At 41.9% G+C, this 15190-nt stretch overlaps 1 protein-coding gene across 1 annotated transcript in view; it reads right to left on the bottom strand.

Moving 5' to 3' along the window:
- The window catches only part of TMPRSS15 (transmembrane serine protease 15), a 619275-nt gene that overhangs the window by 298542 nt on the left and 305543 nt on the right, over positions 1-15190 (bottom strand). The window contains exons 11-13 of the mRNA XM_077480049.1: positions 11889-11991; positions 9467-9617; positions 3355-3496 (exon numbers count right to left, since the gene is read on the bottom strand). Coding sequence (XP_077336175.1) covers positions 3355-3496; positions 9467-9617; positions 11889-11991 — 396 coding nt within the window. The remainder of the gene's footprint in view (positions 1-3354; positions 3497-9466; positions 9618-11888; positions 11992-15190) is intronic.

Raw genomic sequence — 15190 nt, 5'->3', positions numbered from 1 at the left:
AGCAAACATGTGGAAGAAGGTGATCTGGTCAGGTGAAACCAAAATTTAACTTTTTTGGCCTAAAAGCAAAACACTATGTGTGGCAGAAAACTAACGCTGCACATCACCTGAACACACCATCTCCACCGTGAAACATGGTGGTGGCAGCATCATATTGTGGGGATGCTTTTCTTCAGCAAGGACAGGGAAACTGGTCAGAGTTGATGGGCAGATGGATGGAGCCAAATACAGGGAAATCTCAGAAGAAAACCTGTTAGAGTCTGCAAAAGGTTTAAAACTGGGGCGGAGGTTCATCTTCCAGCAGGACAATGACCCTAAACATACAGCCAGAGCTACAATTGAATAGTTTACATCAAAGCATTTTCATGTGTTAGAATGGTCCAGTCAAAGTCCAGACCTAAATCAAATTGAGAACCTGTGGCAAGATTTGAAAATTGCTGTTCAGACGCTCTCCATCCAATATGACAGAGCTTGAGCTATTTAATAGAGAAGAATGGGCAAAAATTTCACTCTCTAGATGTGAAAAGCTGGTAGGGACATCCCAAAAAGACTTGCAACTGTATTTGAAGGGAAAGGTGGTTCTAGAAAATATTTACTCGGGGGTCTAAATACAAATGCACGCCACACTTTTAACACATTTCTTTAAAAAAAATTGACAACTATTTATCATTTTCTTTCCACTTCACAATTATGTGCCACTTTGTCTTGGTCTATCACAATAAATCCTAATAAAATAAATTTACGTTTTGGTTGTAACATTGAAAAATGTGGATAATTTCAAGGGGTATGAATACTTTTTCAAGGCACTGTAACTGATATTGCTCCCTCTAGACACCAACTGATACCTTTATTTTTGCAGCAACACGACTTTCTCAGAGTCAGTACAGGTACAAAGAGTTGGAATGCTTCAGATATTGTAGCCAGGTACACTTTCCCTAATGTAGCTTGGCCTGACTCAACTACAAATATTATCACTACTGCCTACTATTCTCCTTGAAGGATGTTACGCACTCCCCCGGGGGAACAAGGCTAATGTTGCCATATTTCCCTAGAATTATGAACCACTGTCTTGCTAAAACATGGTCGCTTCAACTTCATCTCCCTCACCATAAATGAAATGCTAGGATCTTGTTTTTTACTTTAGCAATAGTCACACTTAACCTTATGCCTTCTCCTGATCATGTGTCCTTTCTCCTGATTGAAGGGGAACTTGTAGCAATCAGAGAGAAAGGTGGCTGAAAAGTGACCTCAGGGAAAAACCAACAAACCAGCATGTTCAGAAGCAGGTCAGCAATGGTGGCATTTGTATTTATCTCAGTACATGAGTGCTCTAATGCAGGCCATACATGGGTCGAATTCCAAATGAATTTTCTTTCGAAAATCCGAAATGTTGTTTATTTTGTGATCTGATTGTGTCACTACAGATTTTGAAATTTGACCAGCTACACCTTTAATTTAACCTCATGTCGCTACTGAAAATAATTTTCATGGATGGGAATCTTCTTTTCTTTCCGGGAATTTTCTTTTGCACTCATGCGCATTTCTTTTTCGATTTTATTTTTTTCACGATTCTCTCATCATTGATTAAAAAATTGAGTGCAACTGCACTTTACAAAGTGCACCGTCTTTTTTTGTCTTTAGTAAATCAACCCCTTTGGGTTCGCAAAGTGGTAGAGCAAAAACGTGTAGAGCAAGCTACAATTTGGAATCTGGAACCCCCATATGTCCTCTTTCTGCTCCCAAAGTGTCCTTACTCACCACCTTGGCAATTCAGCCCTGCGGAGGGCTCTCTATTGTAGCTCCAGCACAGCAATACATCTTTGGTAATTGGGGGTGTCCTGCTCCTATACCCAAAGTGTCCACAACTGGCAATTAAATCTCCACCCATTACATCACTATAGAAGGGGCAACAATTAAAAGGCACTAACACCTGCCAACAAACAATTTACTTTGAAAGAAAAAAGAGATTTAGGCTTTAATTCCACTCTGCACCTTTGGAAGGTTCAAAGCTATTGTCTGTCTGGCCATTCAGCGTATTTCTCTACTTCTTGTTACGCTTGACATCTATGAAAAGGAATTACCATGTAAGAATGGTGATAGGTGTGTGCAACAGCAGCCCCCGGTAGTGATGCTATAAGGGAAGGGGAGGGAAGCAAGTTGCTTGCCCTGTAATAATGACCTCCCTTCCGTATTCCTTCTGGAATACCTACAACAGCAACTACTGAGGTACAACGGTCCAGGTAAGGATTCTGTCTGGTCATTTAGACAATTCCTCTGCCAGTTATAGCTTTATCTTACCCTAAAGGTGACTGCTTACATAAGAGGCTGCTCAGATGTGTGAAAGCAGTCTAACCAACCTGAAGTTTGTCCCACAGCTGGTTTTCCCATAAACTTGTAGGCACAATGACATAGACATGTACACTTAGCATACATATTTATGACTATGGAGTGGAGAGACAGAAGGGGAACAGAGTGAACCTCCAGTTATTGTTTTATTTAAGACAAAATAGTAGCAATCAGGCAGGAACAACTTGCTTGATAGATGTTTTTCTACAGAATGGGTCAGCCAGGAGTGTCTCCTGGTGTCCTCAGAGAGGAGACTGTAGAAGAATCTGGTTGCAAAAGAGACATACCAAATGAACTCATTGCAACAATGTGTGTACCTATTTTTCTGCATCTTTGCTGTCTTTCGAGTGTACTAACTGTAGAACTTAAAGTCAACAATCCAAATTTTTTTTTACTATACCATCACATTCAGCCAATTTCCACCATTTCCATTAGAGTTTGTATCCTCCCTTATTGCAGTATGCCCATGATTTTGATTATTAATAAAACCCCTATACCATTACAGAAACACAGAAATGAGAATTGCTTTTCAGGCCTACACTATACTGAGCCTCTATATTATATAATTTGTTTTCATTTGTAAATGACTTAATAGTCCATAAGAACTGATAATACATGAACATTTGTTACGTTTTCTGGATCTATAACAGCACATTAATTTTACAGTGATAAAATACAGAATATGTCAGGCTTGAGGAAATGGGAAACAAACATTGCTAGTGAACCAATTAATGAGACCATCTTGCCGCAAAATGTGCAGTTCCCACTATTGCTAGTGGCTGAACAGATTTGTTGTATGCATATAGTAGTCAGCATAGCCAATAAATTCACTCTCTTTCTCATGGCACTTGATTTTGCCATCTGTCAAAGTCATTATTTCTAAAACAAGACTGATTCTAATGGGCAGCCAAGCCTGAGAGCTCATGTGATTCACAAACAAACCATAATTACTGCAAAAACACACAAGCAACAGCTAGAATGCAATCAAAATGATGGCATGGTACTCACATGGAGCAGGGCTCGTTATAACCGGAGTAGGCACATGAGTTGGTTCGGGATACATACTTTCATTGCATTTTCCAAGAGACAATTTTAGATCATCTAGTGCAATGTCACTATTCCTTCCATTTGTAATGGCTTCAAATGCCACCTAAAAAATAAAAAAAGACATCATTTTTTTCAAAATTTTAAACTGTTACTTGATATATTGTGAAATCATACAATTTAAATAGTCTTTAACCCCTTGGCCCTTTAAGAGGTTTAAGATGCCTGGAGACAGGGCGGGGTTTATGATCATGTGGCCACTGTGATTAGCTGGCTAAACGGTGTTCACGTGATCATAAAGCTCCCAATCGTAAGCAAGGATTGGGAACTTCCGTTTCCTGCAACTGTGACGGGCACACACAGGCCACACGCTCTCGGCACAGCTGTGTTGCAATGCGGTACACAAATATGCAGCCACTCAGTGCCAAGGCCCACCCACCGAGCGACCGCATAATTGTGTGCCATTGGCACCACGAGGTTACAATTATATTTTATTTTCCTTTAGTGGAAATCGCTCACACTAAAAAGTTTAGTAGTGAGACACAATGTGGTTTATGTCCCATTGGTGGTTTAGCACTGGTGACGTAAATATTCTTTTTGCACACTTTATAAATAATTTATTTGAAGTGTATAACCTTAATGGGAAATTAACAGCATTACTGTCAGGGAACTGGAACTTTAAAACAGCCCAAGCCTGTGTATTCCTGTGTGCCAATATTACAACATTTAGAGTAACAGGTGTATTACTTGGCAGTGGCATTCATGCAAGTTTTGGCCTGTGTTAAGAATGCACTGAAGTTTTTACCAAGAGATCTTTACTTTTGGGCTTAACAAGTAAATGGATTTTGTATTAGTACCCATAGAGACTAGGCCATGCATGTGCACTTCTTTGCAAACCTGCTAGCCTGGAAGAGGACATAACCACTGCCAGGGATGGAATAGGTTCCAGCTCTTATACCTGGGTGCCTGCCAATCTTAGGTTTATAAAAGGTTGTCGGTCTTAAGAATGGTGGGTTGCACCCCACCAAAATGTTGATATTAATAAAATGGTGTCAGAAGTTTCTCCTGTTGAAAGTCTTGCTGTGTGCACCTACTGTCTGTTTCATATTCAACATACTTTTGTCATGGAGTGCACCTAGGCTAATATCCATATAAGCGTGTGCAGCGGCCCATTTCTACACTACCGACGTTTGTATACTTACTGTGGTATGGTGACGGTGAGGAGGGCTATTCGATTCACAGAATTTTAAAGCCTAGCAAGTTATTGAGGTATGTTTCCGCTTTTGTAGCCAAAATAGAATAGCACCTACTTTATATTTGTAACATGTTCTCATCCACGTAATATAACTTTAAAACAATATTTATTAATTTCAGAGAATTGTTTCTCTCGTTCTTGTTTATGAGGGGTTTGGGGAGCTGTGTTTGCCACAAATAACTCTGTCTGTACGATGCTGGCAGAATTCATAATCAGAATGTAACCAGGAGTTAGGAACCCTTTCAGAGAGATCCTCTCCCTTGGGTGTAGTTGTGGGTGGAGTCAGTGTCAATTTATAACCTTTTGTGGGCTGGGTCATGGAAAGAGCATGGGGAGAGGCCATCCTTAAAGCGGAGTTCTACCCATTTAAAAGTCAGCAGCTACAAAAAGTGTAGCTGCTGGCTTTTAATAATTAGGCACTCACCTGTCCCAGGGTCCAGCGATGCGGGCGCACGAAGCCTTGCTCCTCTCCCCCTCCTCTCCGCAGTGCCGGCATTCTAACTGTGGGTGCCAGGCTGTGGCTTCACAGCCAGGCGCATGCTGCAAATATGAGAGCCATGCTGCATGCTGTAAATGGCCGGGCAGTCTTCTGGGACCTGTGACATGTCTCAGAAAATTACAGAGAGGGGGGGGGGGGGAGAGGGGGACTTTTTTCCAGGGCTGCAGAGCCAGAGGAGAAAGTGGGAGCTTGGTGCTCTTAAAATCTGGGTACCAGCTCCCCCCAAAAAAAATGACATGACAAATGTGGCATGTCAGGGGGCTACCATCACTTAAAGCGGAAGTAAAATTTTTGGGTGGAAAGCCACTTTAACTTACGACATGCAAATTTGTACCCTAAAGAGGAAAAGGCCTCTTGGGCCTAGGCCTGTAGAGAGACCCAAAGTGGGGACCCTTAGAAATGGAGACTGGAGAGGGAAAGGCAGAGATGGCTTCTGAGTTCAAAGTTATTTGCACTGAATTGAATGTCTTCCTCCATATTGTATGTAACAGCCAATTTGCATGTTATGCCAGACCATAGGTTAAACAGAAAACCAATCAAAACACAGGAAATACTGTAATATATTCAACTGTACTATAAAATATTTGAAATTCTGCCAAGGTCATGCACAAAGTGATCTCTGTCTTGTAAGTAACTTAAAGTTTGCACTAACAAGATTTTGTTTTTTATAGTTAATGTCCCAGAATAGAAAATTTTATTTTATTTTCTTGCTTACTAAAATTTAAAAAAAAAACATTTTTTTTGCTTGTAATGGTTTAAACTAAAACAGCTCTACGCTGTTAAAACAGGACAACAGTTTTGTTAAAGAGGAAGTAAACCCTGATGAGTTTACTTCCTCTTTCATTCCCTGCAAAGGCAAAGCATAATGGACTACTATGCATCGCATAGTAGTCCATTATGTGTCACTTACCTGACACAGGAGCCAGCGAAGTCACCGCTGTCCCCTGTAGTCTGGCGCATCCATCTTCTCGGTGGGGTCTCGCAGCTCCGCCGCTGTCATTCGGCGAAGCCGCGATGACGTCACTCCCGCACATGTGCACAGGAGCCGACACGTGCACCATCTCCGTCGTTGACGGTGCCGCACTCAGTGCGCCTGCGCACCGCTGATGCGCCATAGACAGCGGTGCCTATCTTCGGGCAAATATCTCCTAAACCGTATAGGTTTAGGAGATATTTCTTGGACCTACAGGTAAGCCTTAATCTAGGCTTACCTGTAGGTCAAAGTGTGTTGTAAGAGTTTACAACCACTTTAAATTCTGCCAGAAGCAAAAATTTTACTCTGATTGCATACAAATTATATTGTTTGATTTGATCCCACTAATTTCTGAGAATTAAATGATGTTTTAAAAGGTGACCTTGAAGTCATCATACTAAAGTTGGCCATTGATGGATAGAATTTTGAATGAAAATTCGCAGGGTCCTGGGAAAACCTGTACAAAAATTCACAGAACATTTGAATGTGTCCCATAGATTTTGTTAGCTTTTAACATTTGATTTTGGAATGAATGGACTGTACCAGGAACCAGGAATGAATGGACTGTTCAAGAAAAAAATTCCATCCTGCTCCATCTAATATTTTCATCACTGAGGTAAAAATTGAACATGAAAAATGAATGAACTTTCTTAGAACCTTCTTTTCTTAACCACTTGCCACCCGTCCACTGTCAAATGACGGCTGGGCGGTGCGGCTCTCGTTCTGGGTGGACATCATATGACGGCCTCCCAGAACGACCGCTGTTGCACTCCCCCTGGGGGCGTGCAACGCGGCGATCGTGGTCATATTGTGTTGCTAGGACATGGTGCGAACCCGATCTGTGTAAAGACCCATGGCTTTTTAACCATGTGATCGGCTGTGTCCAATCACAGCCGGTCACGTCTAAACACAAAGATGTATGTAATTGGCGCTCCTCACCTCACACTGACAGAGTGTGAGGAGAGGAGAGCCAATCAGCAGCATGTCCTCACAGGAGACAGCTAGGTATGTAATCAGGGCACTGTTTACTGAAACAATTGCCCACCACTGCCAGCAATCAGTGCCAACCAGTGCAAACAATTGCCATCAATCAGTGCCCACAAGTGCCAGCAATCAGTGCCCGTAAGTGCCAGCAATCAGTGGCCATTAGTGATGCCAGTCAGTGCTGGCTGTCAGTGCTGCCCATCAATGCTCATAAGTGCGCCATATTTTGTGCCTCCTCATCAGTGCCACCTAATCAGTGCCCATAAGTGCCGCCTCATCAGTGGCCATAAGTGCCACCTCATCTGTGCCCATCAGTGCAGCCTATCAGTGCCCATCAGTGAAGGAGAAAAATTACTTATTTACAAAATTTACTGACAGAAACTAAGAAAAACATTTTTTTTCAACATTTTTGGCATTTTTTTTTTTTTTTTAGGAAAAAATAAAAAACCCAGGAGGGATTAAATACCACCCAAAGAAAGCTCTATTTGTGTGAAGAAAATAATAAAAATGTGACATGGTTACAGTGAAGCAGGACTGCATTGTCATTCAAAGTGTGACATCGTAGAAAGCTGAAAAATGGCCTGGGTGTAAGTACCCAGTATTGAGGTGGTTAAGAATTGTTATTCAACATATTACCCATCTATGGCGCTAGCTTTGCACTAACTTTAGCATGTCCTCACTTTACTCTGAAATGTCCACTGAGGCTTTTTATACACCTTTGTATTTACCCAAGTTTCCACCTAGACACGTGGCAATGTGTCTCAATATGATCGTTCAAAATTAGAATACATGTCAATAATATTGTTATGAAATTAAAGAGGTTCTAAAGGCAGAAGGTTTTTTACCTTAAAGCTGAGTTTCAACTATAAATTATTTTTTATTTTTTTAGTATTGAATATCTTAATATTTATAAAGTTGTTACTAGCACTCACATGTCTCTGTATAAATGGTGTTGGATTGCCAATTTAATTGAGAAAGATTGCTTATATTCATTGTTCTTGTCTATTACCATCTTGCTTGTGGGCATGTGAAGCCTACAAGCACTATCATCCGGACTCTGGTACAGCTGAGCGCCAGCATGCACCGCCCGTTCTTGCGCATGCGCAGTATGTACATGGCAGCGCCGTACACTTCTGATGCTGCCATCACAATGGGCGGTGTCATCGGAAGTGACATCAGGCTCCATGGAGAGGAAGAGGGAGATTACGAGGGACCCCCTAGAAAAGTCAGCGTAAAAAAAATGTTTTTTCCCCAAATGTTGTTAATTCAATTTAATGCAGCTGAATAATGTAAAAAAAAAAAATATGAGTGGAACTCCGCTTTAATGTATTCTATGCATGAACCACTTGCTAACCGCCTAATGTGCATGTACTGCAGCAGGTCATTGCTCTATTGCGTGAAATCATGTACCTGTACGTAATTTCATGCAATAACCTCTAGGGGGCATGCACGTGCTGCCAGAGGCGCGATCATGCACTGATTGGACAGAGGGGGAGCCAACCAGCAGGTCCAGTAGAACCGATGTCTGCCGGCAACTTGCGATCATTCCTGAGAGAGGGAGAACGGCAATTTTCCTATGTAAACAAGGCAGATTGCCGTTATGACAGGGGAGAAGATAGAGATCTTGTGTTTACAATTTCTTATTGGATGTGTTTTATAGCAGAAAGTAAAAAATATTGTTTTCTTTTTTGTTTATAGCGCAAAAAATAAAAAAACGCAAAAAATGATCAAATACCACCAAATGAAAGGTCTATTTGTGGGAAAAAAAGAACAGTGTCGATTGACTGCACAATTGCCAGTTAAAGTAACACAGAGCCGTATCGCAAAAAAATGGCCTGGTCATTAAGGGGGTAAAACCTTCTGGGGTGAAGTGGCTAAGATACAAAAAAAAAAAACTTCTGTGTGCAGCAGCTCCCTCAGCCCCCCTAATACTTACCTAAGCCCCATCTTGATCCAGAGATGTTGCACGCAAGCCTCGGCTGTCTAGGATTCTGCCTCCTGACTGGCTGAGACACAGCAGTGGGCGGCTGAGACACAGCAGTGGGCTTCATTTGCTCCTGCTGTTGTCAAAGTCAGTGAGCCAATGAGGATAGAGAAGGGGTGGGGCTTAGCCGTGGCTTCATGTTTGAATGGACACACAAAGCAGCGGCTTTGCTCGGGTGCCCCCATAGCAAGCTGCTTGCTATGGGGGCACTCAAGAGGAGGGAGGGGCCAGGCGTGTTGATGAGGGACCTAAGAAAAGGAGGATCTGGGCTAATCTGTGCAAAACCATTACACAAAGCAGGTAAGGATGACATGTTTGTTTATTTATTTTTTAAAGCCAAGACTTTAATATCGATTTAAATTGTACAGTAACATCACCTACCACCATTTCAGAAGTTGCATTTAGTGTGACCTGTCCTGGATTCCAGTTCATGCCGTAGTTTCCTTCTTTAAAGAAAACAATTTGTTCAGAGCCATTTCCAAATATTTTTAGAACATTTAAACGGAAGACATTGGAACCATACATGAAGTACCTAAAAAATATAGAATAAAATATATTGTCACTACTACAATGCAGTGAATCAGCAATTCATATTGCAGGGTCAAGCACTCTGTATACTGCAGGACTCATTACCAGTCCAAAGAACTGGATTATGATAAATTCACAATCCAACAAAGCTCCCATCCCAGTCCTAACTTGTGACCCCTCCCCCCACTCCCATAGGTGTGCATTCCCAAGATCCAAAGTTTCAAGAAGTGATTTTAGGGCACCGCAATGAAATATGACCTCTTAAGGGGAAACACTCAAGCTAAAAAAAAAAAAACTTCTTTGCTAGGTACAAAAATGTGCAAGTGAGTTTAACCAATTTCCGCCCGCCATATAGCAAATTGATGGCAGCAAAGTGTTTTCAATTACCTGACCGGACGTCATATGTCGTCACCAGGATATCAAGCCTAGGTCAAGAGTCTCTGATGGAGACTCTTTACCATGTGATCAGCTGTGTCCAATCATGGCTGATCACAGTGTAAACAGGAAGAGCCGTTGATCGGCTTTTCCTCACTCGTGTCTGTCAGGTACGAGTAGAGGAGAGCCGTTCAGCTGCTCTCCTGACGGGGGGGGGGGGGGGGGGGGTCTGTGCTGATTATTTACAAGGATGTCACAACTGGACCACCAGGGATGCCACCAGGACCACCAAGGTTGCCCACCACTAGTCACCACCAGGTATGCTACCCGTGGCCACTAGGGATGCCAATCAGTGCCCGTAATGGATGCCAATCAGTGCCCACAATGGATGCCAATCAGTGCCAAACAATAATGCCTGCCAATCAGTGATGCCCATCAGTACCATCCATTAGTGTACATTAGTGCCACCTATCAGTGCCAATCCATGCCCATCCGTGCCACCTATCAGTGCCCATCCGTATCGCCTATCAGTGCCCATCTGTATCACCTATCAGTGCCCAACAGTGCTGCCTTTCTGTGCCCATCAGTTCCACCTTTCAGTGCCCATTAGTGCTGCCTTTCAGTGCCACCTATCAGTGCTGCATTTCAGTGCCACCTATCAGTGCCCATTCGTACCACCTATCAGTGTCCATCAGTGCTGCCTTTCAGTGCCCGTCAGTGTCACCTTTCAGTGCCCATTAGTGCCACCTATCAGTGCCGCACATCAGTGCCACCTCATTGGTGCCCATCAGTGCAGCCCCATCAGTGCCCATCAGTGAAGGAGAAAACTTACTTATTTACACAGTTTTCTAATAGAAACAAAAAAAAACATTTTTTTTTCAAAATTTTCTGTCTTTTTTTATTTGTTTACCAGAAAATAAAAATCCCAGAGGTGATCAAATACCACCAAAAGAAAGCTCTATTTGTGGGAACAAAATTATAAAAACTTAGTTTGGATTTAGTGTAGCATGACCACGCAATTGTTATTCAAAGCGCTGAAAGCTAAAAATTGGTCTGGGCAGGAGGGTGTATAAGTACCCTGTATTGAAGTGGTTAAAGAGGAGCTCCCGTGAATTATCTTATCTATCTCCCATGAACTTTTAAATCAAGGTTCATTGGCTGGGGAAAGAAAGCAATGGCAGCTTGGGTTTAACTGTAACCAATGGAGATGCAAGTTCCTTTATAGCTACTTTATTGGTTCCACGTATAGTGTTGTCATGTCCAAGACACATCTTCTATGTAAAGGTGTTCTAGGTGGTCACATGACATAACATGCACAACTTTGTAGTATTTTAGAATTTTGTCTTTTAGTAATACAATAAAGCCTAGTGGCACAAGCAGATAGGCTGACGGTGAGTTTATCAGCATCCGCACCTGTTGTGGTTTGCATGTCTTACTATTCAAAAGCAAGGCTTGCCAGGCATAGTGTCAAAATGAATATCAGTTCAAGATCTCATTTAGCTCTTAGTTAGCATACCTCAACACAGGAGGCATGTTTGCTAAGTGACCTTAGGATTCATTAATTATTGAGTCCTGTACTCACAAATCAAAATCTTCCAGCTACGGTTTGCAAGGTTTTATTAAATCCAGATGCTGATGTCGTTTGCTGTGTCCTACATTCCCTTAATTAATACTGCTTATGTACTGCTTATGTATGCAGGAAAACAAGAAATAGAAGTGACAGATCGTATTATTTTAATAAAAGGTTTACATGATTAAGTAAAATTACTTTTCTGTTTATGCTTGAGAAAACGATTTAACCTTTTAAATAATGTTAATTAAGTGTCTTTAGAGAATAGCATAATTTTCCATTTTTGAGACGCAGTGATTCATTTTTTTTTTTTTTTATGTTCCAACTTACCAAAAACCAAGACAGAGTGGTTCTGGGGTTGAAATTAAAGGTAGACTTGAAATACGAATTTGTGAACCATATCCAGGCGATCGTGGAGTTGTTATATAAAAACCTAAAGTCAACATACAAATAACAGATATGAGTTAGGCGGTAACAGAAATTATGCTTAAAATGTAGTTGCTTCTTGGTAGTAACTTGTGCCTCCCACCCCCCGCCATTTGGATAACAGGCAAACATACTCTATATTGTCCAAAGCATTGGGACGCCTGCCTTTACACCAGTGTTTCTCAAATCCAGTCCTCAGGCCCCCCCAACAGGTCATGTTTTCAGGATTTCCCTCAGATGAAACGGCTGTGGTAATTGCTAAGGCAGTGAAACTGATCAAATCACCTGTGAAAAAGAATGGAAAACCTGAAAACATGACCTGTTGGGGGGGCCTGAGGACTAGATTTGAGAAACACTGCTTTACACACACATTAACCTTAATTGTATCCTAATCTTAGTCTGTAGGGTTCAGTAATGAGTTGGCCAACCCTTTCCAGCTAGAACAGCTTCAGCTCTTCTGGGAAGGCTGTCCACAAGCGTTAGGAGTTTGCTATGGGAATGTTTTGCCATTCTTTAGGAGTGTGTGTATGGGAATGTTTGGCCATTCTTCAAGAACCGCATTTGTGAGGTCAGGCACCGATGTTGGATGAGAAGCCCAGTCCCACAATCTCTAATTCATCCCAAAGGTGTTCTATCAGGTTGAGGTCAGGACTCTGTGCAGGCCAGTCATGTTCCTCCACCCCAAACTCACTCATCCATGTCTTTATGGACCTTGCTTTGTGCACCGGTGGAACAGTCAGGTTGGAACTGGAAGGGGCCATCCCCAAACAGTGGACCAGTTCACAAAGCAAGGTCCATAAAGACATGGATACAAGAGTTTGAGGTGGAGGAACTTGACTGGCCTGCAGAGAGTCAGGGCTTCAACCCAATAGAATACCTTTGGAATAAATTCAAGCGGAGACTGCAAGCCAGGTCTTGTCCAACATTAGTACCTGACCTCACAAATGTGGTTTCTGGAAGAATGGTCAAACATTCCCATAGACACACTCCTAAACCTTGTGGACAGCCTTCCCAGAAGAGCTGAAGCTGTTATAGCTGCAAAGGATGAGCCAACTCAATATTGAACCCTACGGACTAAGACTGGGATTGCCATTAAAGTTCATGTACGTGTAAAGGCAGGCGTCCCAATGCTTTTAACAATATATTGTGTCTTTGCTGCCAACCTACCACCAAGTTTCTTCACAGCCAATAGAAATAGAAACGTTAAAAAAATGCAGCCATTGGGGAAAGGAGGAATGAAGGAAGATGACCTGAAAATAGGTAAAGTGGATAGCACAATTAAGAGATGTAAGCAATTAACAGTTTACAATAACCTTTGCATGCATGTATTGTTAGATTATGCATAGAAATTGTTACATTAATACAGGTTTACATGGGTAAAAAAGCATTTTTTTTTTAAACGCTAGGTAAATGACATTTACTTTTCTAAAGCCCCAGTCATCATAAAACACACAACCTCCATTCTTTGTCTAAGTGCTGTTGCAGCTTCTTTGGAGCCATTTAATACATGCATTAATGGCTGCATGGCAATTCTCATAGTGGGTTTCCCCAGGGACAGATTAAGAACATCATGGGCCTGGTGCTGAGGATTTTGGTGGGGCCTTTTATAAACAATAAATAAATAAAAATGCAAACAATTTTTTGTTATAACAAATGAAATTAAAGAGAGAGGGAGGATGAGAGAGAGAGGGGATGAAAGAGGTGTGAGGGGTAAGGGAGGGAGGATGAGAGAAAAAGGGGGGATGGGAGAGAGAGGATGCACATGAGCATGTGTAGGAATGGCATCAATGCAGCCTGACCAAGGCAAATGACCGAAGGCACAGAACCCAGAAGGAAGACCGGGTGAAGATGGAAGTGCCCGGGCCCCGCCAGATTGATCACAGCACAGCACTGGAGGGCTCAGTCTGACAATTTAAGTGTGCTTAGTGTGCTAATATGCTGGGCATACTTGCACATTATGGCATAACCTACCCCAGGGCCTCTAAAAAGTAGTAATGTTAGAAAAGTTTACTACCACTTTAATATCACAGGAGCCTCTCATGGGGCCCCCTACTGACCCCGTGGCCCTTGGGCAGTGGCATAGTTGTCAACATTTCAAAAATATTTTCAGGGACGCTTTTTTTTACAAGTGCTATATTTATAGTAGCTTACATCCCCTATGTTCCTCTATACATCACAATAGTAATTACAAAATAAAATAAGTACTAATAATGGGCAGAACAAATATGAGGACTGTGAGATTTCCTTTAGTTGAACTAACAAAAGTGTGCCCATTCTAGAGCTGGTAACATTGAGGATATTCAGTATAATTTTAAAGAACAGTTTTTGTGGGTAAGAGGCATAGGGGAGGAGTATGGATGGTATAAAAGTGGGAAGTATGTGCAGGTGAGGGAGAGGAATGTGGAAGGTCTAACAGTGGGCACTATGCACAGGAGAGGAGTACAGAGGGTATGGCAGAAGGCACTATGTACAGGATAGAAGTGTGAAGGGTATGACAGTGAGTAGTATGCACAGCAGAGGAGTGTAGAGGGTATGACATTGGGCACTATGTATAAGAGAAGAGTGTGGAGGGTATGACAGTGAGCAATGTGTACAGGAGTGTGAAGGGTATGACCGTGGGCACTATGTACAGGAGAGAAGTGTGGAGAGTAGGACAGTAAGCAGTAATTACAGGAGAGGAGTGTGGAGGGAGGGTATGACGGTGGGCACTATGCATAGGAGAGGAGTATGGAGGGTATGACAGTGAGTAGTATGTACTAGACATGTGCAGACTAGAATATTTCGTTTCGTTTTTTCGTTTTCGTCCGTAAATTTTATTTATTTAGTTACTCCCGAAATTCGTTTTTATTTATTTCGTTTTTCGTGCAAAAATTGCATTCGTCCGAAAATCCACATGAATTACGGTCGAATCTGTCTTGGAAGGCTTATGGTGTCTGTCGAATGGATAAAGAAGATTCGATGGAGCTGCTAAACTATATAGCCTATAGGCGGAGCATTCGATTGCCGAAATGTACGATTGCAGTGTCGTATAGTTGCGACGATCCCGTCTAATATTATTATAAATGTGCAACGATCCCGTCGAATATTATTAAACGTGCAACGATCCCGTCGAATATTATCATTTTTTTTTAATTTACTTCCCCCACCCAATTCCAGTATCGTTTCTCTCTGTCGATTCTGTTCTCTCTATGTCGAATATTTACTCT

The sequence above is a fragment of the Lithobates pipiens genome, unplaced genomic scaffold (genome assembly GCF_037356315.1).
Source record: "Lithobates pipiens isolate NorthernLeopardFrog02 unplaced genomic scaffold, aLitPip1_a1.2 Scaffold_16, whole genome shotgun sequence".
Lineage (NCBI taxonomy): Eukaryota > Metazoa > Chordata > Amphibia > Anura > Ranidae > Lithobates > Lithobates pipiens.
The sequence above is the reverse complement of the archived record's forward strand: the minus strand, read 5'-3'. Positions and strand labels throughout refer to the sequence as shown.